The sequence below is a fragment of the Arabidopsis thaliana genome, chromosome 4 (genome assembly GCF_000001735.4).
Source record: "Arabidopsis thaliana chromosome 4, partial sequence".
In the NCBI taxonomy this organism is placed as follows: Eukaryota; Viridiplantae; Streptophyta; class Magnoliopsida; order Brassicales; family Brassicaceae; genus Arabidopsis; species Arabidopsis thaliana.
Genome location: NC_003075.7, coordinates 8034496 through 8051169, shown reverse-complemented (window position 1 = coordinate 8051169; position 16674 = coordinate 8034496). Strand labels below are relative to the sequence as shown.

Sequence of the window (16674 nt, the reverse complement as noted above, 5' to 3'; positions counted from 1 at the left end):
AGGCAAAGTGATGCTGTAGTTACACATATGATGAGTTGTCACTGAAATTATAACATAAACATAAACAAGGATATAGTCTTATAGAGGGTACGGTTACACATATGATGAGTTGTCATTGAAAATTATAACGTAAACATAAACAAGGATATAGTCATATAGAGGGTACGGTGACTTCGTGATTCTTAGTGATGATTGATGAATATGAACTAAGATTCATCCGCAAGTAACTTTAAAATCAGATTACTATGAAAATACAATTTTAATTTTGCGTTATCCGTTTTCAAGTGTTTCGTTTAAGACCGTATAAAGTTTTATTTAGCTTGGAGATATGTGAGAGACTATTTTTATCCGCAAAATTCATATGTTTAAATTCATCGTGAATACTTCCTTTGTGAAAAAGCTTTAAAAAATACATTATTAACATTTAAGGGGTTAATCACATAATATTGAAGCGGATAAATTGTTGAAATCTTCACAACATAGATGAAAATTTTGTGGTCGACAATGTTGACGTTGGTTTAATTACCTTTGCATTGTTAACACATAATACATCTTATTTACACCAGATGTACGACCATTTGAGTTTTGAAAGGTTAAACTATGAAAAACTATAGAGTTTCTTATTAAAATGTAATTACTCCTATCTAAAACACTGGGCTGAATCAAGATCATGGGCCCTCAAAGCCCTTTTTCCAATTTTAATTCCTCCGATTTATAGGGATTTATACAGTTTTTTTTTTTTTTTTGGAATCAATAGATTATATTTTTGTTTGTAATTACTTTTTATTTTCTACCAACAAATTCAATTTCTGATGTCAAAAAAATAAAAATAATCCGAGAGAGAGATTTACCCAACACAACCTTAAATGCAATTGGGCCTTAAGTATCCATCTAATCATAATTAATTAAGGGAAACAAATATTGGTAAGAGGGTAAAATAGTCAAAACACACTAAGCTTGTTCTCCTACCACACACACCTAACCAACTAACACCAAAATTAGCAAAGGAGGACAAATCCGTAATTTACCCCATTTTCTACTCCTCTTTTAAACCCAACCGCCTCTCTTCCCACTTCTCACTCTCTGATCTCAGATCTCTCCCTCCCTCTTTCTCCGATCTCAGATCCATTCAACAATCTACAAAGAAGATGGAACCAGTCTCTTCATGGGGTAACACCTCTCTCGTCTCCGTAGATCCAGAGATCCACGACCTAATCGAGAAGGAGAAACGTCGGCAATGTCGAGGAATCGAACTTATCGCTTCCGAGAATTTCACTTCCTTCGCCGTCATCGAAGCTCTCGGAAGTGCCTTAACCAACAAATACTCCGAAGGTATTCCTGGTAATCGTTATTACGGAGGTAACGAATTCATCGATGAGATCGAGAATCTTTGCCGTTCAAGAGCTCTCGAAGCTTTCCATTGTGATCCAGCAGCGTGGGGCGTTAATGTTCAGCCGTATTCTGGATCTCCGGCAAATTTCGCTGCTTACACGGCTTTGCTTCAGCCTCACGATCGTATCATGGGGCTTGATTTGCCTTCAGGTGGTCATTTGACTCATGGTTACTATACATCTGGTGGTAAGAAGATCTCTGCGACTTCGATCTACTTTGAGAGTCTTCCGTATAAGGTGAATTTCACCACTGGTTACATTGATTACGATAAGCTTGAAGAGAAGGCGTTGGATTTCAGGCCTAAGTTGCTTATCTGTGGTGGTAGTGCGTATCCTAGGGATTGGGATTACGCTAGATTTAGAGCTATTGCTGATAAGGTTGGAGCTCTTTTGCTTTGTGACATGGCTCACATCAGTGGTCTCGTTGCTGCTCAGGTATATTATAAGCCTATTCTCATTTGTATTGATATTGTGTTTCATGTAGATCTGGTTTTGTTTTAGCATTATGAATTGTTTAGAACGAAGATCTGCATTCATTGTGTCAAGTCTAGTGTTTTCAGGGTTATCAAATGTTCTTCTTCCCAAGAACGAATCATATCACATTGTTAAAGTCGTTTGATTTTACTTGTGCCGTCTCATTTTAGTCTCCTAGTTTATAGTTTAACTCCTATAAGAATGTTTAAGTGAACACAGGATGAGATTCAATTCTTTTCAGTAACTAAAACCAACCTATTAGCCTGATGAAGTTTGGGGATTACTCTAATGTTACTTGCCAAGATTGAGTTTTTTTTTTTTTTTTTTGCATTCACCGACAGAACTGATTGAGTTTTAATCATATTTACAGGAAGCTGCAAACCCATTTGAGTACTGTGACGTTGTGACAACCACAACCCACAAGAGTTTGAGGGGTCCAAGGGCTGGTATGATTTTCTACAGGAAGGGTCCAAAACCACCAAAGAAGGGTCAACCCGAGGGTGCAGTCTATGATTTTGAGGACAAAATCAACTTTGCTGTATTCCCTGCGCTTCAAGGTGGTCCTCACAATCACCAGATTGGTGCTCTAGCTGTTGCGTTGAAGCAGGCTAATACTCCTGGGTTCAAGGTCTACGCAAAACAAGTGAAAGCCAATGCTGTTGCCCTTGGAAACTACCTAATGAGCAAGGGTTACCAGATTGTGACCAATGGAACTGAGAACCACCTTGTTCTCTGGGATCTTCGCCCTCTTGGATTGACCGGTGAGTGAATTATATCTCAGAGAAAAAAACCCACTTTTGCGACCCTATGGTTTCTGGAACTAGTCCTGATGTTTATATATTCTTCTGTCAGGAAACAAGGTTGAGAAGCTCTGCGATCTGTGCAGCATTACATTGAACAAGAACGCAGTATTTGGAGACAGTAGTGCTCTTGCTCCTGGAGGTGTAAGAATCGGTAAGAGGGAAATTCTGAAATGTTCTTGACAATGGCCATTGAATCTCATTTGTGGGATCTTGCTAACATATAAATATATATGTGTTTGTGTAGGTGCACCCGCGATGACATCGAGAGGATTGGTGGAGAAGGACTTTGAGCAGATAGGAGAATTCCTGAGCCGTGCAGTGACACTGACGTTGGACATCCAAAAGACATACGGTAAGTTGTTGAAGGACTTCAACAAGGGTTTGGTGAACAACAAAGATCTCGATCAGCTCAAGGCTGATGTCGAGAAGTTCTCGGCGTCTTATGAGATGCCTGGATTCCTCATGTCTGAGATGAAGTACAAGGATTAGAGATCTTTCTCTATATGCAAGAGTAATCTTCTATTATTATCTACCATATATATAAAATATGCTTTTGTAGGATCGCCTTAAAGGCGAAGAGATGAAGATGCAAACAGTAAAAAAAAAGGGTTTTCTTTTCAGCTATTTCTTCTTGAATGTTTTTTTTCTTTTTCTTTTGGTTTCTTATTGAAATTGTTGTATTTTTGTTGGCTTTTTTCTAATAATATCAGCGAGTTTTTCTTTCCACTGTTTCAATTAAATACGGTGTGTTTGTATGGGTTTTAGTTTCATAGATTGAATTATTTGTACTCAACTAAGGAATTCTTGTAAATGCAAAAAAAAAAGAAAGTTTTACGAAAAGTAAAGAAAGAAATATCGTAAGTTGGGACGACGACGACGAAGATTTATACAGAGGAAGAGCTTCTCGCTATCGACGCCAGCGAAGCTTCCTATCTCTCCCATTCTTCTTGTTACGCTACTCCGACCGTACGTGATACGAGCTCCGGCCATGAACACGAACATCCAATTGAAATCCCCAATTTCCCTCGCCAGATGCATCATTACATCACTTCTTCTGCAGCTTATAACCGATTGTCGAGGTAAAGATGGAAAAGTGGATTCATCAGTCTCCCTAGAGATCTTTAGCTATTATTTTCGAATTTCTTATCGCTTAGAAATTTCTGGGTTCTTGGTGATCTCAATTCATTTGTTTTATCAACTTTTTCCCCATCTGATTCGATTTCCAAAGTTGTTATTTTCTCAATTGTTCATACCCCAATCCATTTATTAAGGTTTTTGTCACTACAATGATGATGTTAACGTTCTCCACTTGTGTGCAAATATGATTCTGTAGCTAAGCAATCTATCCGTTGGTTATTGACTTGTTTGTTGCAGCTAAATCTAGCTAGTGAGGTTGATAAGTGAGAAATGCAGCTTCTTAAGGTTCTTGATACCAATAGAGATGATATTGAGTGAAGACCAAGTTTTTTAAAAAGGTATTATGTTTAACATCAATGTCTTACTTTGAAAGCACCTCTCAGTTCATGCTATTAGGGTCTTATCTCGGTCTGTTTGCAAGTTTCATCTATTTCGATTGCGGTCTTTAAGTATGCAATGTGCAATCAAATTCATCTGATGGTGTGATTTTTTTTCATCTCTATGGATATGTTGTCTTTAGATACGGAAGAGCTTAATATGCTTGTTGTCTCCTTTGTAAATGGTCGGAAGAAAGTTTAGATGTCTCACTTGTCCAGTTTTGTATAGTCTCGAATCTCATTGCTGCAGCTTTTCATATGCATTATCCTTTAGAGAAGTTCCAGTGTGATCTAAATGATAATTCGTGAAAATTTGGGATGTTCAGGTGTTCTCCCGGGGAAAGTTGCAGTTGTTCAGCGACACAATAGATAAAAGTAACTCAACAGAAAGACAGATTCTCAAGATGAGAGACCCAAACAATACTATAAAAGAGAAGACACTTATTATTGATCATTTTTTCAGCGGAGAAGAAAAGCAGGAAAAGATTCTCATGAACCAGTCACGTTTATATGAAGTGAGAATGTGGCCGATGGCAAGTCCACAAAACAAACCAGGTACATAGCCTATTGCAGCTGCTACCCAGCTTAATCCTTTATCTTTCTCTTCCTTTTCTTTATCTTCTTCTTCTTCTCCACCGCATTTTTTTTGGAGAGGAGCACCGCAAAGCCCGGGATTCTCTGCGAAAGAAGAACTGTTCTGGCTTTGAATCTGAGTGCCTTGTGGTATTGGACCTTCAAGCATGTTGTAAGAGAAGTTCATCCGCGCTAGAAATGTGAGTTCCCCGAGCTCTCCTGGGATACTGCCGGATAATCTGTTTTGAGATAGATCCAATGATTGGAGATTGCTCAAGTTTGATAGAGATGGTGGAATATGGCCTGTGAATGCGTTGTTTGACATGTTGAGCACAATCAGTTCCTTGAGTATACCGATGGATTCTGGAATATCTCCTTCAAGTCTGTTTCCGGAGACATCGATGGTCTTGTAGATTTCGAAACCACTCCCTACCAGTTCCATATTCAATCCTTTGATCGTCAGAACCACAGATTTATGAAAGGATTCTTGGTCATCTCCTACAACCGTAAATCCAGGCGTATTATCAATAATGTCTACAAACGATGACATTACACTCCAACCAACAAAGTAATCTGATGGCAAGACTCCACTGAAGCGATTTTCTGAAATGTCAAAAAATCGTAGTTTGGAGAAACTTAAAGAATCTCCAGGAGAAAATATTGGCCCATGGAACTCGTTAGAACGAAGGACAAGCAGCTGTAGATTGGGCAATGATTTCAACCAGGATGGAAATGTGTCATTGATTCGGTTCTCTTCCACGTTCAGAAACTGGAGATAACTGCAGTTGATCAGTGACTTGGGAAATTGTCCTGATAACCGGTTGCTACCAACATCTAGTGATCTCAAGTAACCATGCAGAGATTCCTCTGGAATAACACCAGAGAGACTGTTATTTCGAAGATGCAAGATCGAAAGAGTTTTATTGGAAATCTCAAAACACGGGGGAATAGAACCGCTGAAGTTGTTGTTGGACAAAACAAGTGTCCCAATTTCGCATACTGCTCTAGGAATCTCTCCTGAAAACTTATTATCAGAGGCTATAAAGCTATAGATAGGATTTGGTAACATAGTTAGTTCTCCACTGAAGGCATTCTGAGCAATGTTTACATACCTCAACGTTGGTAGTCTCCATAACCATTCTGGTACTTGGCCTTCAATTTGATTGGCAGAGATGTCTAAATGATACAAACTGGTTTGGTTTTCCAGAAACTTAGGAAACTGAGAAATATTGCAGGATGATAAAATCAAGTGCATCATATGTGAGGGAAGATGGTGCGATGAACTGATATTCAAATTAATCCCTGAAAGATCAAGTGACCTAAGAGACTTGAGCTGCAAGAAGATGCTGAAATCAACAATGCCTCCTGTGTCCCAGAAAGAGAGGCTAAGAGCCGAAAGCCCGACTAGTTTCAATATAGATCTTGGAATTGGCCCATTGATATTGTTTTCTCCAATGTATAATTCTTGAAGGTTAGATGGTGAAGAGATATTCCCAATCTTAAGTGGACCGCTGAAGTCGTTTGTTCCCAGGTCAAGTTTAATCAACGAAGGGAGCATGAAGAGAGAAGAGGGGATGGTTCCAGAAAATGAATTTCCACTAATATCAAAAGCCTCCAGTTTGGAAAGGCTACTCATGTTAGATGGGAGCATAGCTTTGAACTGGTTAGAACTAAGGTCGACATTGGTGAGTGAGCTCAAGTTGAGTAGCATAAGTTGAAAATCTGTTAGTCGGTTTAGGCTGCTCATCGAATCTGGTCCTTCACTGGTGAACTCATTTTTAGAAATATCAAGATCAGTGAGATTAGAAAGACTTCCGAGTGAAGTAGGAATCTTTCCAAAGAAATTGCAACGATGAAGATTCAAAACCCTCAAAGATTTGAGATTGCCCATCGAATCTGGTAACTCACCGGTGAAATAATTCCAAGAAAGATCAAGATCAGTGAGATAAGTAAGATTTCCGAGTGAAGAAGGAATCTTTCCGGTGAATTTGCAACTAGTAAGACTCAAAACCCTCAAATGTTTGAGATTGCCCATCGAATCCAGTATCTCACCGGTGAGATCATCATTATAAGAAAGATCAAGATCAGTGAGGTAAGAAAGACTTCTAAGTGATGTAGGAATCTCTCCAAAGAGATTGCAACCAAGGAGGTTCAAAACTCTCAAATATTTGAAGTTGCCGCTGGAATCTGGTAGGGTACACGAAAGATCATTGTAGGAAAGATCTAGGCTCTGAAGATGTTGTAGTCTAAACAGGCTGCTATTAGATCTCAGACGGCCATTGAGATCACTGTTTCCGAGGTCTAACTCAACCACCACTCCCGTCTTAGGATCACAAGAGATACCACCCCAAGAACAGCAATCAGTGTTGTTCCTCCACTTCGCTGTCGTCTGAAGAATCAGCATCAAATCAGAATCGGGGCTTGGGATAGAGAACTCGTTCTTGAACTCCAAAAGAGCATCCCTCTGGTCTGGAAGACACAAGTCTTTAGCAATAACAAGTATTGAGTTTGAAAGGCAGAAGATTAAACACAAGCTCCATATTATTGTTATCATCTTGCTGTAGAATGTTTTTTCTGTGATTGGTTTTTATTTATTTTCTGTGAAACGAATTGATCATTGGATTGTCTCCATATTTTCGAAATAAATTAAAGCTTGACTTGAAAATTCTTCTGTAAAGACTAATCGCTTCCACAGAAAATCGAATATTCCTTTGACTATTCATCGCAGTTCTCTTGCCGTGTGGTGGAGGTTAATCTTTGAGGCTTTTGTTGCATGTGTTCCCTCGTTCTAGAGATTGAAATGCCGTGTGAGAATGAAACTGGAACCTGAGTTGATGAAGACAGGCGTGTGAGCTGTGGCACCAGCCGCCACTGTTATGGTGAAATCTTTTAGTTTATTAGAAACCCTCTGAAAGTTTATTGGTTTTTTTATAGTGATGCTTAGAATCTAGTCCTTTGTATATATGTGGCCGATAGTGAGTCTACAGAACAATAGTGACAACTGGTCTAACTATATTGATCATTCTGTTACAATTCAATTTCAGCTCTTGAAACCGAACATCATCAGGTTCGGAAACTAGGAGGCCCATGCATCCTCTGTTAAATAAGCAGCAACCGATTATATATCATCAGGTAATAATACAAACAAACCCCACTTTTTACGTGGAACTGGCTGCACAAAGTTTGTCTTTGGTGAGTTAGAGCTAATGGAGGAGCATTGCTACATATCCTGATTATAAAGAAGGTTAAAGGTTAGCACTACATCATGACACACCGGAACCAAAACTGCATCTAAACGGAGACACACCACACCGCAGCCAACAGAGATTTAAAATTACAAAACGAACAAGACATACATTAAAACTTCAAGTTGCATGAGCGTGCTTCCTTGCACAGTTTCACTCGGTTGACCACACCCAAAGCCCTCAAAATTGTTGAGTTTATCGAGTCCTTTACTGGTCACAATGTGCCCCATGAATCTTGAATATAACATTTTACTTCTTTTATTTTTCTTTTAAACACATACCACTTTATAAACCAGGCCAAGAAATTTTACAATTCTGATACAACAACCTAGTATATGAGCATATCCATACTTAGCTACTGATTCTGTAGCTAAGAAATCTATACATTGACTATTGACTTGTTAAGGTTTTGAAGTGATCAAAGTTCATGTTGGACAATATTATTCTGTAGTTAAGTATGGATATGCTCATACTTAACTTAGTTCTTATATGTGGTGTTTGAATTGACTGTGACTTTGTTAAGCTTTTCCATGACAATGGTGTATCCATCAAAGATGTCGAAGATCTTTTACGTTTAGCCCACAAAAACCTTGATTCAGAAAAATGGGGCCGTGCCTCGCTAACTGAGACACTTGATTGCAAAGAGGTACCCATTATCCACCTTATCTTGTTGATTTCAAAGCTTGTTTTTTTCTTTCTATTTAGAACTTTGGGAATGTGGTTATATTTCGCTTTAAAAACTGTTACTTTGCAGCTCCTGAAGCCAAACAGAATTAGGCTTGAATTGGGAGGTCAAAGGAGCATAAACAACAACGGATGCTTATGCTTCATGGCATCTTTACCAGGTAACATCAAAGAAAACCATTTCTCACACTCAACGACCTTGAAGCAAAAGTCTCACATCGTTCTAATTATAATACATTTAACTAGTTCAAAAAACTGGAGCTTATCTTTGGTGAGTAATAAGATAATCGAGAGCATTGTGACATTTGCTTAGGTTCTAGAGTTCTAGAGAACCTTTCTGATGCTGTCAGTGGCTAATAACGTGAAGGAGGAAGCTTAGAGATTAGCCTATAACCCCAAGAGTTAGTAATTAAAATGATGATATAAATCTAGTATACTAGATGCATCTCTTAGAGGATTTGCAAAATAGATATGAACATTGTATCTAGTTGCTATTGCTAGTCCATTTAATCAGTACTCACTCTCGGCTTATAAGTCTCTGTGGAACCTAATGGGCTCCATGGTAAGCTCTTCTTAGTACGTTGATTTAAACTTGGAATACCGATGTAAAAGACTTGAGAAAACTCTTTTCAAACTCTTTCATGAACAAATCTTAGAAACACAAAGCACAATACACTGATAAATAGAGGAAACTTCTCCACACAAGAGGCTCGAATCAAAGCAAATCAGGAACAAAACACTTGAAAGAAAGGACTTAGATCACAACAAGGAAACAAAAAAACTGAAACTGAAAACACATTAAAGCACTAGTGTAGAATGTTTTCGACTTTTGAATAGAGATGTTTTCGACTTTAGGTTCGCCACACCAGAGGAATATTTTCTGACATGACTACTAAGTATAGTATGACTAACTCTCAGAGTCTCAGCCAGTCAGCCTCAGTCAAAAGCAAAGCAATCATAAGTTTTAACCACATAGACCGAATAGTTACCATAAATGGAGCCTAATAAGCGTAGAGTACGTAAGAATATCTCTCAAGAGATGGAAGATGAGGTGGTAGATACTAGAAGGAAAATAAGGAGTATATATAATAGAAACAAGATCTTGAAGGTTTCAGCGACACAATAGATATAGGTAATGAGAAAAGTAGGAGACACTTATTATTGATCATTTTATCAGCGGAGAAGAAAAGCAGGAAAAGATTCTCATGAACCAGTCAAGTTTATATGAAGTGAGAATGTGGCCGATGGCGAGTCCACAAAACAAACCAGGTACATAGCCTATTTCAGCTGCTATCCAGCTAAATACTTGATCTTCCTCTTCCTTGTCTTCATCTTGTTCTTGCTTCGTTGCTTCTTCATCTTCTTCTCGGCCGCAGGGTTCTTCGAGAGGAGCACCACATAGACTGGGATTCCCTGTAAATGAAGAACTATCCTGGGTTTGAATCTGAGTGGTTTGTGGTATTGGACCTTCAAGCCTGTTGTAAGAGAAGTTCATCCGCGCTAGAAATGTGAGTTCCCCGAGCTCTCCTGGGATACTGCCGGATAATCTGTTTTGAGATAGATCCAATGATTGGAGATTGCTCAAGTTTGATAGAGATGGTGGAATATGGCCTGTGAAAGCGTTGTTTGACATGTTGAGCACAATCAGTTCCTTGAGTATACCAATCGATTCTGGAATATCTCCTTCGAGTCTGTTTCCGGAGACATCAATGGTTTTGTAGATTGTGAAACCACTCCCAACCAGCTCCATATTTAATCCTTTGTTCGTCAGAACCACAGATTTATGGTAGGCTTCTCGGATAGCTCCTAGAACCGCATACCCACGTGTACTATCATAAATGCTTACGACCGATAACATTGCACTCCAACCAACAAAGTAATCTGATGGCAAGACTCCAGTGAAGCGATTTTCCGAAATATCAAAGATTCGCAACTTGGGGAAACTCAAAGAATCTCCAGGAGAAAATATTGGCCCATAGAACTCATTAGAACGAAGGACAAGAATCTGTAGATTGGACAACGATCTCAACCAAAATGGAAATTTGTCATTGATTCTGTTATCTTCCACGTTCAGAAACTCGAGGTCAGTGCATTTGATCAGAGACTTGGGAAGTTGTCCTGATAGCTGTGGATGTCGGAATCCGCAATTAGAATCTTGTGGTTGTTTTTACGGGGATCTTTAGTCTTGTTAAACAAACAATGATCGAATCGAAAAGAGGAATGAGTGTTTTTGAATTTTGTGTATAGTATTAGTGTATTCTTTTTCGTCCCCTTTACAAATGTCATCGACTCGTATTTATACTCAATACATCGGATCAAACGTATTAAATTACTCGCTGACTTCACGCCGCGGATCTCGCGTTATTAATGTCGTTCGTTACGAATCTTCAACTCGGGACTTTAATGCGCTGTTTAAGTCGTGATCCTTCCGTTTCTGTATTAATGTCGGATCGTTCTTTAAACGGCCAAGCTTACGCTGGGCTATGAATTGGGCCCAATTCACCTCGAAGCCCATTGAATGCGGATTGGGCCGAAATGGGCCGAATCCGACATCCACAATAGCCAATTGTGACCAACATCAAGTGATCTTAAGCTAGCACTGATAGATTCCTCTGGAAATATACCAGAGAGGCTGTTATTCCAAAGATGCAAGACAGAAAGTGGTAAATTCCCAAAACACCTTGGAATAGAACCGCTGAAGTTGTTGTTGGATAAAACAAGTATATCAAGACTATCCAATTCGCATATTGCTCTAGGAATCTCTCCTGAAAACTGATTATCAGAGCCTATAAAATGAATGATAGACTTTGGTAACATAGGTACTTCTCCACTGAAGAAATTCTGAGAAATGTTTACAAACCCCAACTCTGGTAGTCTCCATAACCACTCTGGTACCTGGCCTTCAATTTGATTGGCAGAGATGTCTAAATACTCCAAACTGGTTTGGTTTTGTAGAAACGTGGGAAACTCGGAAATATTGCAGGACGTTAAAATCAAGTATTCTATGAGTGAGGAGGGAAGATGGAGAGTTGAACTGAACTTCAAACTAATCCCCGAAAGATCCAAATAACCAAGTGACATGAGAGGTGAGAAAAGACTGAACTCAACCATGCTTCTTGTATTCAGATAGGAGAGGTCAAGTGACTCTAGTGACTTGAGATGCAAGAAGATGCTGAAATCAACGATGCTCCTCCTTGTGTTCCAGAAAGAAAGGCTAAGTTCTGAGAGCCCGACTAGCTTCGATATAGATCTTGGGATTGGTCCATCGAAATTGTTTTCTCCAATGTATAAAATTTGAAGATTAGATTGTGAAGATATATTCCCAATCTCAAGTGGACCGCTGAAGTGGTTTCTTCCCAGGTTAAGTCTGTCCAACGAAGGGATCATGAAGAGAGAAGAGGGAATAGTTCCAGAAAATGAATTTCCATCTATATCAAAAGCCTCCAGTTTGGAAAGGCTACTCATGTTTCTCAAAAGATTAGCGAATCAAAAGAAAAAGACCCACAAAAATTTCACTTTTTATACGTTACCTTGTCCACAATAATAAAATCAAATCACCAGTAAATGAAACAAAATCAAAAAGAAGAAAATATCTGGAAGCTAGAGAAGTAGCAATAGAATATTCGAATCGTATCAAACCTTTTTCATCTCTTCCATTTTTGTACACCAAAACAAAATCAAGAAATGTAGAAGACGTAATAAATGATTTTTTTCCGTTTTTTTTTCTTGGTGATGAAACGTAATGTGAAATTGATTTAGGGTTCTTTGTTGTGATGATGGAACTGAATCTGAAAAAAAAATGAAAGCAAAGAAGAGAAGAGGACAGAGAGATACAGTAGTATTGTAACGAAATTATAGGAAACTAATAGAACTAACTCGAATGCATAACACACTTATAATACAACTCAAAACATTAGAGTTACACATATACACAAACATTTAAATTTAGACCGTTTCGGTTCTACTGTATTGGTTTCTTTTTGTTTTGTTCATAAAATTAATCCTCTGTAATACAACAATCCTCTGTAACCACTACTAATTCTTAATCAAAGTTTCATGCTATAACTATTATACAGTTTTTGTTTCTACATATAAAACGTTGCAGACCAAATTCGTTACGACGATATTAGAACATTAATTTAAAAGGACAAGGAGATATTTTATCTTTCAAATAAGTGTAGAATGTAGATTGATAATATGATTTTCAAACAAGTCTTGAGAAAGTTTATTGAATGCTTACTTAAGTAAAGAGGGAAACAATTCTCATGAACCAGTCACGTTTGTGTGAAACCAGAATGTGGCCGATGGTGAGTCCACACACAACACCAGGTACGTAGCCTATTGCAGCTGCGATCCAGCTAAATACTTGTTCTTCTTCTTCCTTTTCCTCATCTTGCTCTTGCTTTGTTGCTTCTTCTTTTCCGCCGCAGTTTTTTTTTAGAGGAAGACCACAGAGTCCAGGATTCTCTGTGAAAGAAGAACTATCCTGGGTTTGAATCTGAGTGGTTTGTGGTATTGGACCTTCAAGCCTGTTGTAAGAGAAGTTCATCCGCGCTAGAAATGTGAGTTCCCCGAGCTCTCCTGGGATACTGCCGGATAATCTGTTTTGAGATAGATCCAATGATTGGAGATTGCTCAAGTTTGATAGAGATGGTGGAATATGGCCTGTGAAAGCGTTGTTTGACATGTTGAGCACAATCAGTTCCTTGAGAAGACTGATGGACTCGGGGATGTCTCCTTCGAGTCTGTTTCCGGAGACATCAATGGTTTTGTAGATTGTGAAACCACTCCCAACCAGCTCCATATTTAATCCTTTGTTCGTCAGAACCACAGAGTTATGATAGTATCCCTGGAAAAAATGCTGAATTATTCTATCCACGACTGACGACATTGCACTCCAAGGCGCAAAGTAATCTGATGGCAAGACTCCAGTGAAGCGATTTTCCGAAATATCAAAGATTCGCAACCTGGGGAAACTCAAAGAATCTCCAGGAGAAAATATTGGCCCATAGAACTCGTTAGAACGAAGGACAAGAATCTGAAAATTGGGCAACAATTCCAACCAGGATGGAAACGTGTCACTGATTCGGTTATCTTCCACGTATAGAAACTCGAGTGCACTGCAGTTGATCAATGATTTGGGAAGTTCTCCTGAGAAAAGATTGTGACCAACATCAAGTGATTGCAAGCGATCACTGATAGCTTCCTCTGGAAAAATACCAGAGAGGTTGTTATTCCGAAGATGCAAGACATAAAGATGTAAATTCTCAAAACACCGAGGAATAGAACCGCTGAAGTTGTTGTTTGACAAAACAAGCATCACAAGATTATCCAATTCGCATATTGTTTTAGGAATCTCTCCCGAAAATCGATTATTGGAGCTGAACAAGAAATTCATAGAGTCTACTGGTAACAAAGGAAATGGATCCTGGAATATGTTTGAACTTATGTCAAGCATATATAGTTCTCCACCTCCTTGAATAACATCTGCTGGTCCTTCGAAACCATTGAAAGAATTATGAGAGATGTTAATAGACTGCAACTCTGGCAGACTCCATAACCACTCCGGTACTTGGCCTTCAATTTGATTGGCAGAGATGTCTAAAGAATACAACTTGGTTTGGTTACGTAGAAATTTGGGAAACTCGGAAATATTACACGACGATAAAACCAAGTATTCTATGGGTGAGGGAAGACTGACGGGTGAACTGATCTTCAAATTAATCCCTGAAACATCCAAATAACCAAGTGACAAGAGAGGTGAGAAAATACTCAAATCAACAATGTCCGGATTGAAATTATTTCCTCCAAGAATTAATACTTGAAGTTTAGATTGTGAAGAGATATTCCCAATCTCAAGAGCGCTGAAGTGGTTTCTTTGCAGGTCAAGTTCAACCAACGAAGGGATCATGAAGAGAGAAGAGGGAATGGATCCAGAAAATGAATTTCCACCAATATAAAAATACTCCAGTTTGGAGAGGCTACTCATGTTAGATGGGAGCATACCTTTCAACTGGTTAGAACCAAGGTCGATATCGGTGAGCGAGTTCAACTTGAGAAGCATATCGGTTAGTCGGTTAAGGTTCCCCATTGAATCTGGTCCTTCACGGGTGAAATCATTATAGGAAAGATCAAGTTGAGCGAGATAAGAAAGATTTCCGAGTGAAGAAGGAACCTTTCCATAGAAATTGCATTTACCAAGATTCAAAACCCTCAAATAGTTGAGATTGCCCATCGAATCTGGTATCACACCGGTGAAATCATTAAAAGAAAGATCAAGATGAGTGAGATAAGAAAGATTTCCGAGTGAAGAAGGAATCTTTCCAAAGAGATTGCAACCACGAAGACTCAAAACCTTCAAATATTTGAGGTTGCCGATGGAATCCAGTAGCTCACCACCCTTCAAACCATCATTATAAGAAAGACTTCCGAATGAAGTATTACAACCAAGATACAGCTTCTGAAGATGTTGTAGTCTAAACAGGCTGCTATTAGATCTCAAAGGGCCATTGAGATCACTGCCCGCTAGATCTAACCCAACGACATTGCCCGTCTTAGGATCACAAGAAACACCATCCCAAGAACAGCAATCAGTGTTGTTCCTCCACTTCTCGCTTGGGACATGGAATTCGTTCTTGAACCCCCAAAGAGAATCCCTCTGGTCTGGAAGACACAAGTGTTTAGCAAAAACAAGTATTGAGTTTGAAAGGCAGAAGATTAAACACAAGCTCCATTTTACTGTTATCATCCTCCTCTCTCTACAAGAATACATCATATTTTTTGTTTGATTTGTTTTGTTTCTGTTTTTCTGTACGTGAAACGATTTGATGATTGGATTGTCTCATATAAAATTTGTGGGAAACCATTAAAGCTTGACTTAAAAAGTCTCCTGTGAAGACTAGTTGCTTCCACAGAAAATCGAGTACCTGACTCTATATGATTGGAGTGACTCTTAATTACATTTGTGGAGGAGATTAAAGCTTGTCTTACACGTCTCCTTTGAAGACAGCAATATGAGGTATTTCTCCACAAAAACTATATAATTTCCACAAACGCCAATTCTTCCAGCCGTGTGGTGTGGGTTAATAATTGCTGAAGATTCCTTTGATTATTCAAAACCACAAACGCAATATCTCGACCGTACGGTGGGGGTTAATCACTCAATCCCTTTGGATTGATCATTTTCCGCTCTTCCTAGAAATATCGGAACATGTTTTATTGTTTTAGAATCTTGGTTCTATTCCTCTTTTAAAAGCTTGAATAGAAACAAACAAACCCCATTTTTTACGTGGAACTGGCTGCCCTAAGCTAGTCTTTGGTGAGTAAGAATCTAATTGAGAAGCATTGCTACATATGCTGATACCGTCCCTTGCTTATAAGGAAGGTTAAAGGTTAGAGTAGACTATAATGACATCAAGAGAAAGTCTGTGTAATGGTATTAAATGATGCAATTCACTTTCAAATGCTACATTGTATGTTTCTGTACAGCAAGATTTCACTTTCAGTTTTACGACCATCCATCATCTGAAAACTCAAAACCAAAGCCATCATCATATAAACAGAACAACTACCACAAATGGAGTCATATAAACCTGATCATTCATCTCTGTTATGAAAGATTAGGCTTCAGATTCACTGGAGAAGGTGACTAATCCAAAACCTCTGGACCTTCCTGTGTCTTTGTCTCTAATCACGATTGCTGCACAAAAAAAAAAAAAAAAAACTCTTTTCTTTAATGAGAAACTTAAACCACACTGAACAACATAATTTCTTTTGGTGACTAATCCAAAGGCTATACTCAAGCAATCGTCCGTAGAGATCTGAAGCAGTCAAATATACCAAACGTTACCTTGTGAGCACGTAAAAAGTGGTAAAGATGCTATAAAAGCATAACTATCGGTTGCTGCATATCGTAACCGCTTCAGCAAATTTTCAAAATCAAGATCTCATAAAAGAAATAAATCCTACGTAAAACTTGTTAGCCACGTAA

General features: G+C 38.6%; 2 protein-coding genes, 3 long non-coding RNA genes, 1 other non-coding gene and 1 pseudogene across 8 annotated transcripts; 2 read left to right on the top strand and 5 right to left on the bottom strand.

Annotated features, from left to right (window-relative positions):
• The first annotated feature begins 1012 nt into the window (after nt 1-1012).
• SHM4 (serine hydroxymethyltransferase 4) lies at nt 1013-3478 on the top strand. The gene is made up of 4 exons (NM_117467.4): nt 1013-1826; nt 2236-2626; nt 2718-2819; nt 2913-3478. Exons 1-4 carry the CDS (start codon nt 1149-1151, stop codon nt 3155-3157), a joined length of 1416 nt encoding a protein of 471 aa, NP_193129.1. The 5' UTR covers nt 1013-1148; the 3' UTR covers nt 3158-3478.
• A 515-nt stretch (nt 3479-3993) lies between these two features.
• On the top strand, nt 3994-7583 carry AT4G13918. Its single transcript, NR_142331.1, has 2 exons — nt 3994-4143; nt 4509-7583. It is a non-coding gene; the product is annotated as an other RNA (long non-coding RNA).
• On the bottom strand, nt 4611-7367 carry RLP50 (receptor like protein 50). Its single transcript, NM_117466.2, has one exon. It carries the CDS (start codon nt 7307-7309, stop codon nt 4634-4636), a length of 2676 nt encoding a protein of 891 aa, NP_567412.1. The 5' UTR covers nt 7310-7367; the 3' UTR covers nt 4611-4633.
• AT4G06160 lies at nt 7486-8085 on the bottom strand. Its single transcript, NR_141972.1, has one exon. It is a non-coding gene; the product is annotated as an other RNA (long non-coding RNA).
• Nucleotides 8086-8559: 474 nt separating this feature from the next.
• AT4G06155 lies at nt 8560-8898 on the bottom strand. The gene has a single exon (NR_141971.1). It is a non-coding gene; the product is annotated as an other RNA (long non-coding RNA).
• A 934-nt stretch (nt 8899-9832) lies between these two features.
• On the bottom strand, nt 9833-15598 carry RLP49 (annotated as a pseudogene). Of its 2 annotated transcripts, none has more exons than one of them (2): nt 13390-15598; nt 9833-10335 (listed from the first exon to the last, which is right to left on the bottom strand). The 2 variants fall into 2 exon arrangements; another variant differs by lacking the exon at nt 9833-10335 and having other exon boundaries at nt 12662-14411; nt 14691-15590.
• A 593-nt stretch (nt 15599-16191) lies between these two features.
• AT4G06150 lies at nt 16192-16557 on the bottom strand. Its single transcript, NR_144079.1, has 2 exons — nt 16534-16557; nt 16192-16383 (listed from the first exon to the last, which is right to left on the bottom strand). It is a non-coding gene; the product is annotated as an uncharacterized misc_RNA (transcript).
• Between the last annotated feature and the right edge of the window lie 117 nt (nt 16558-16674).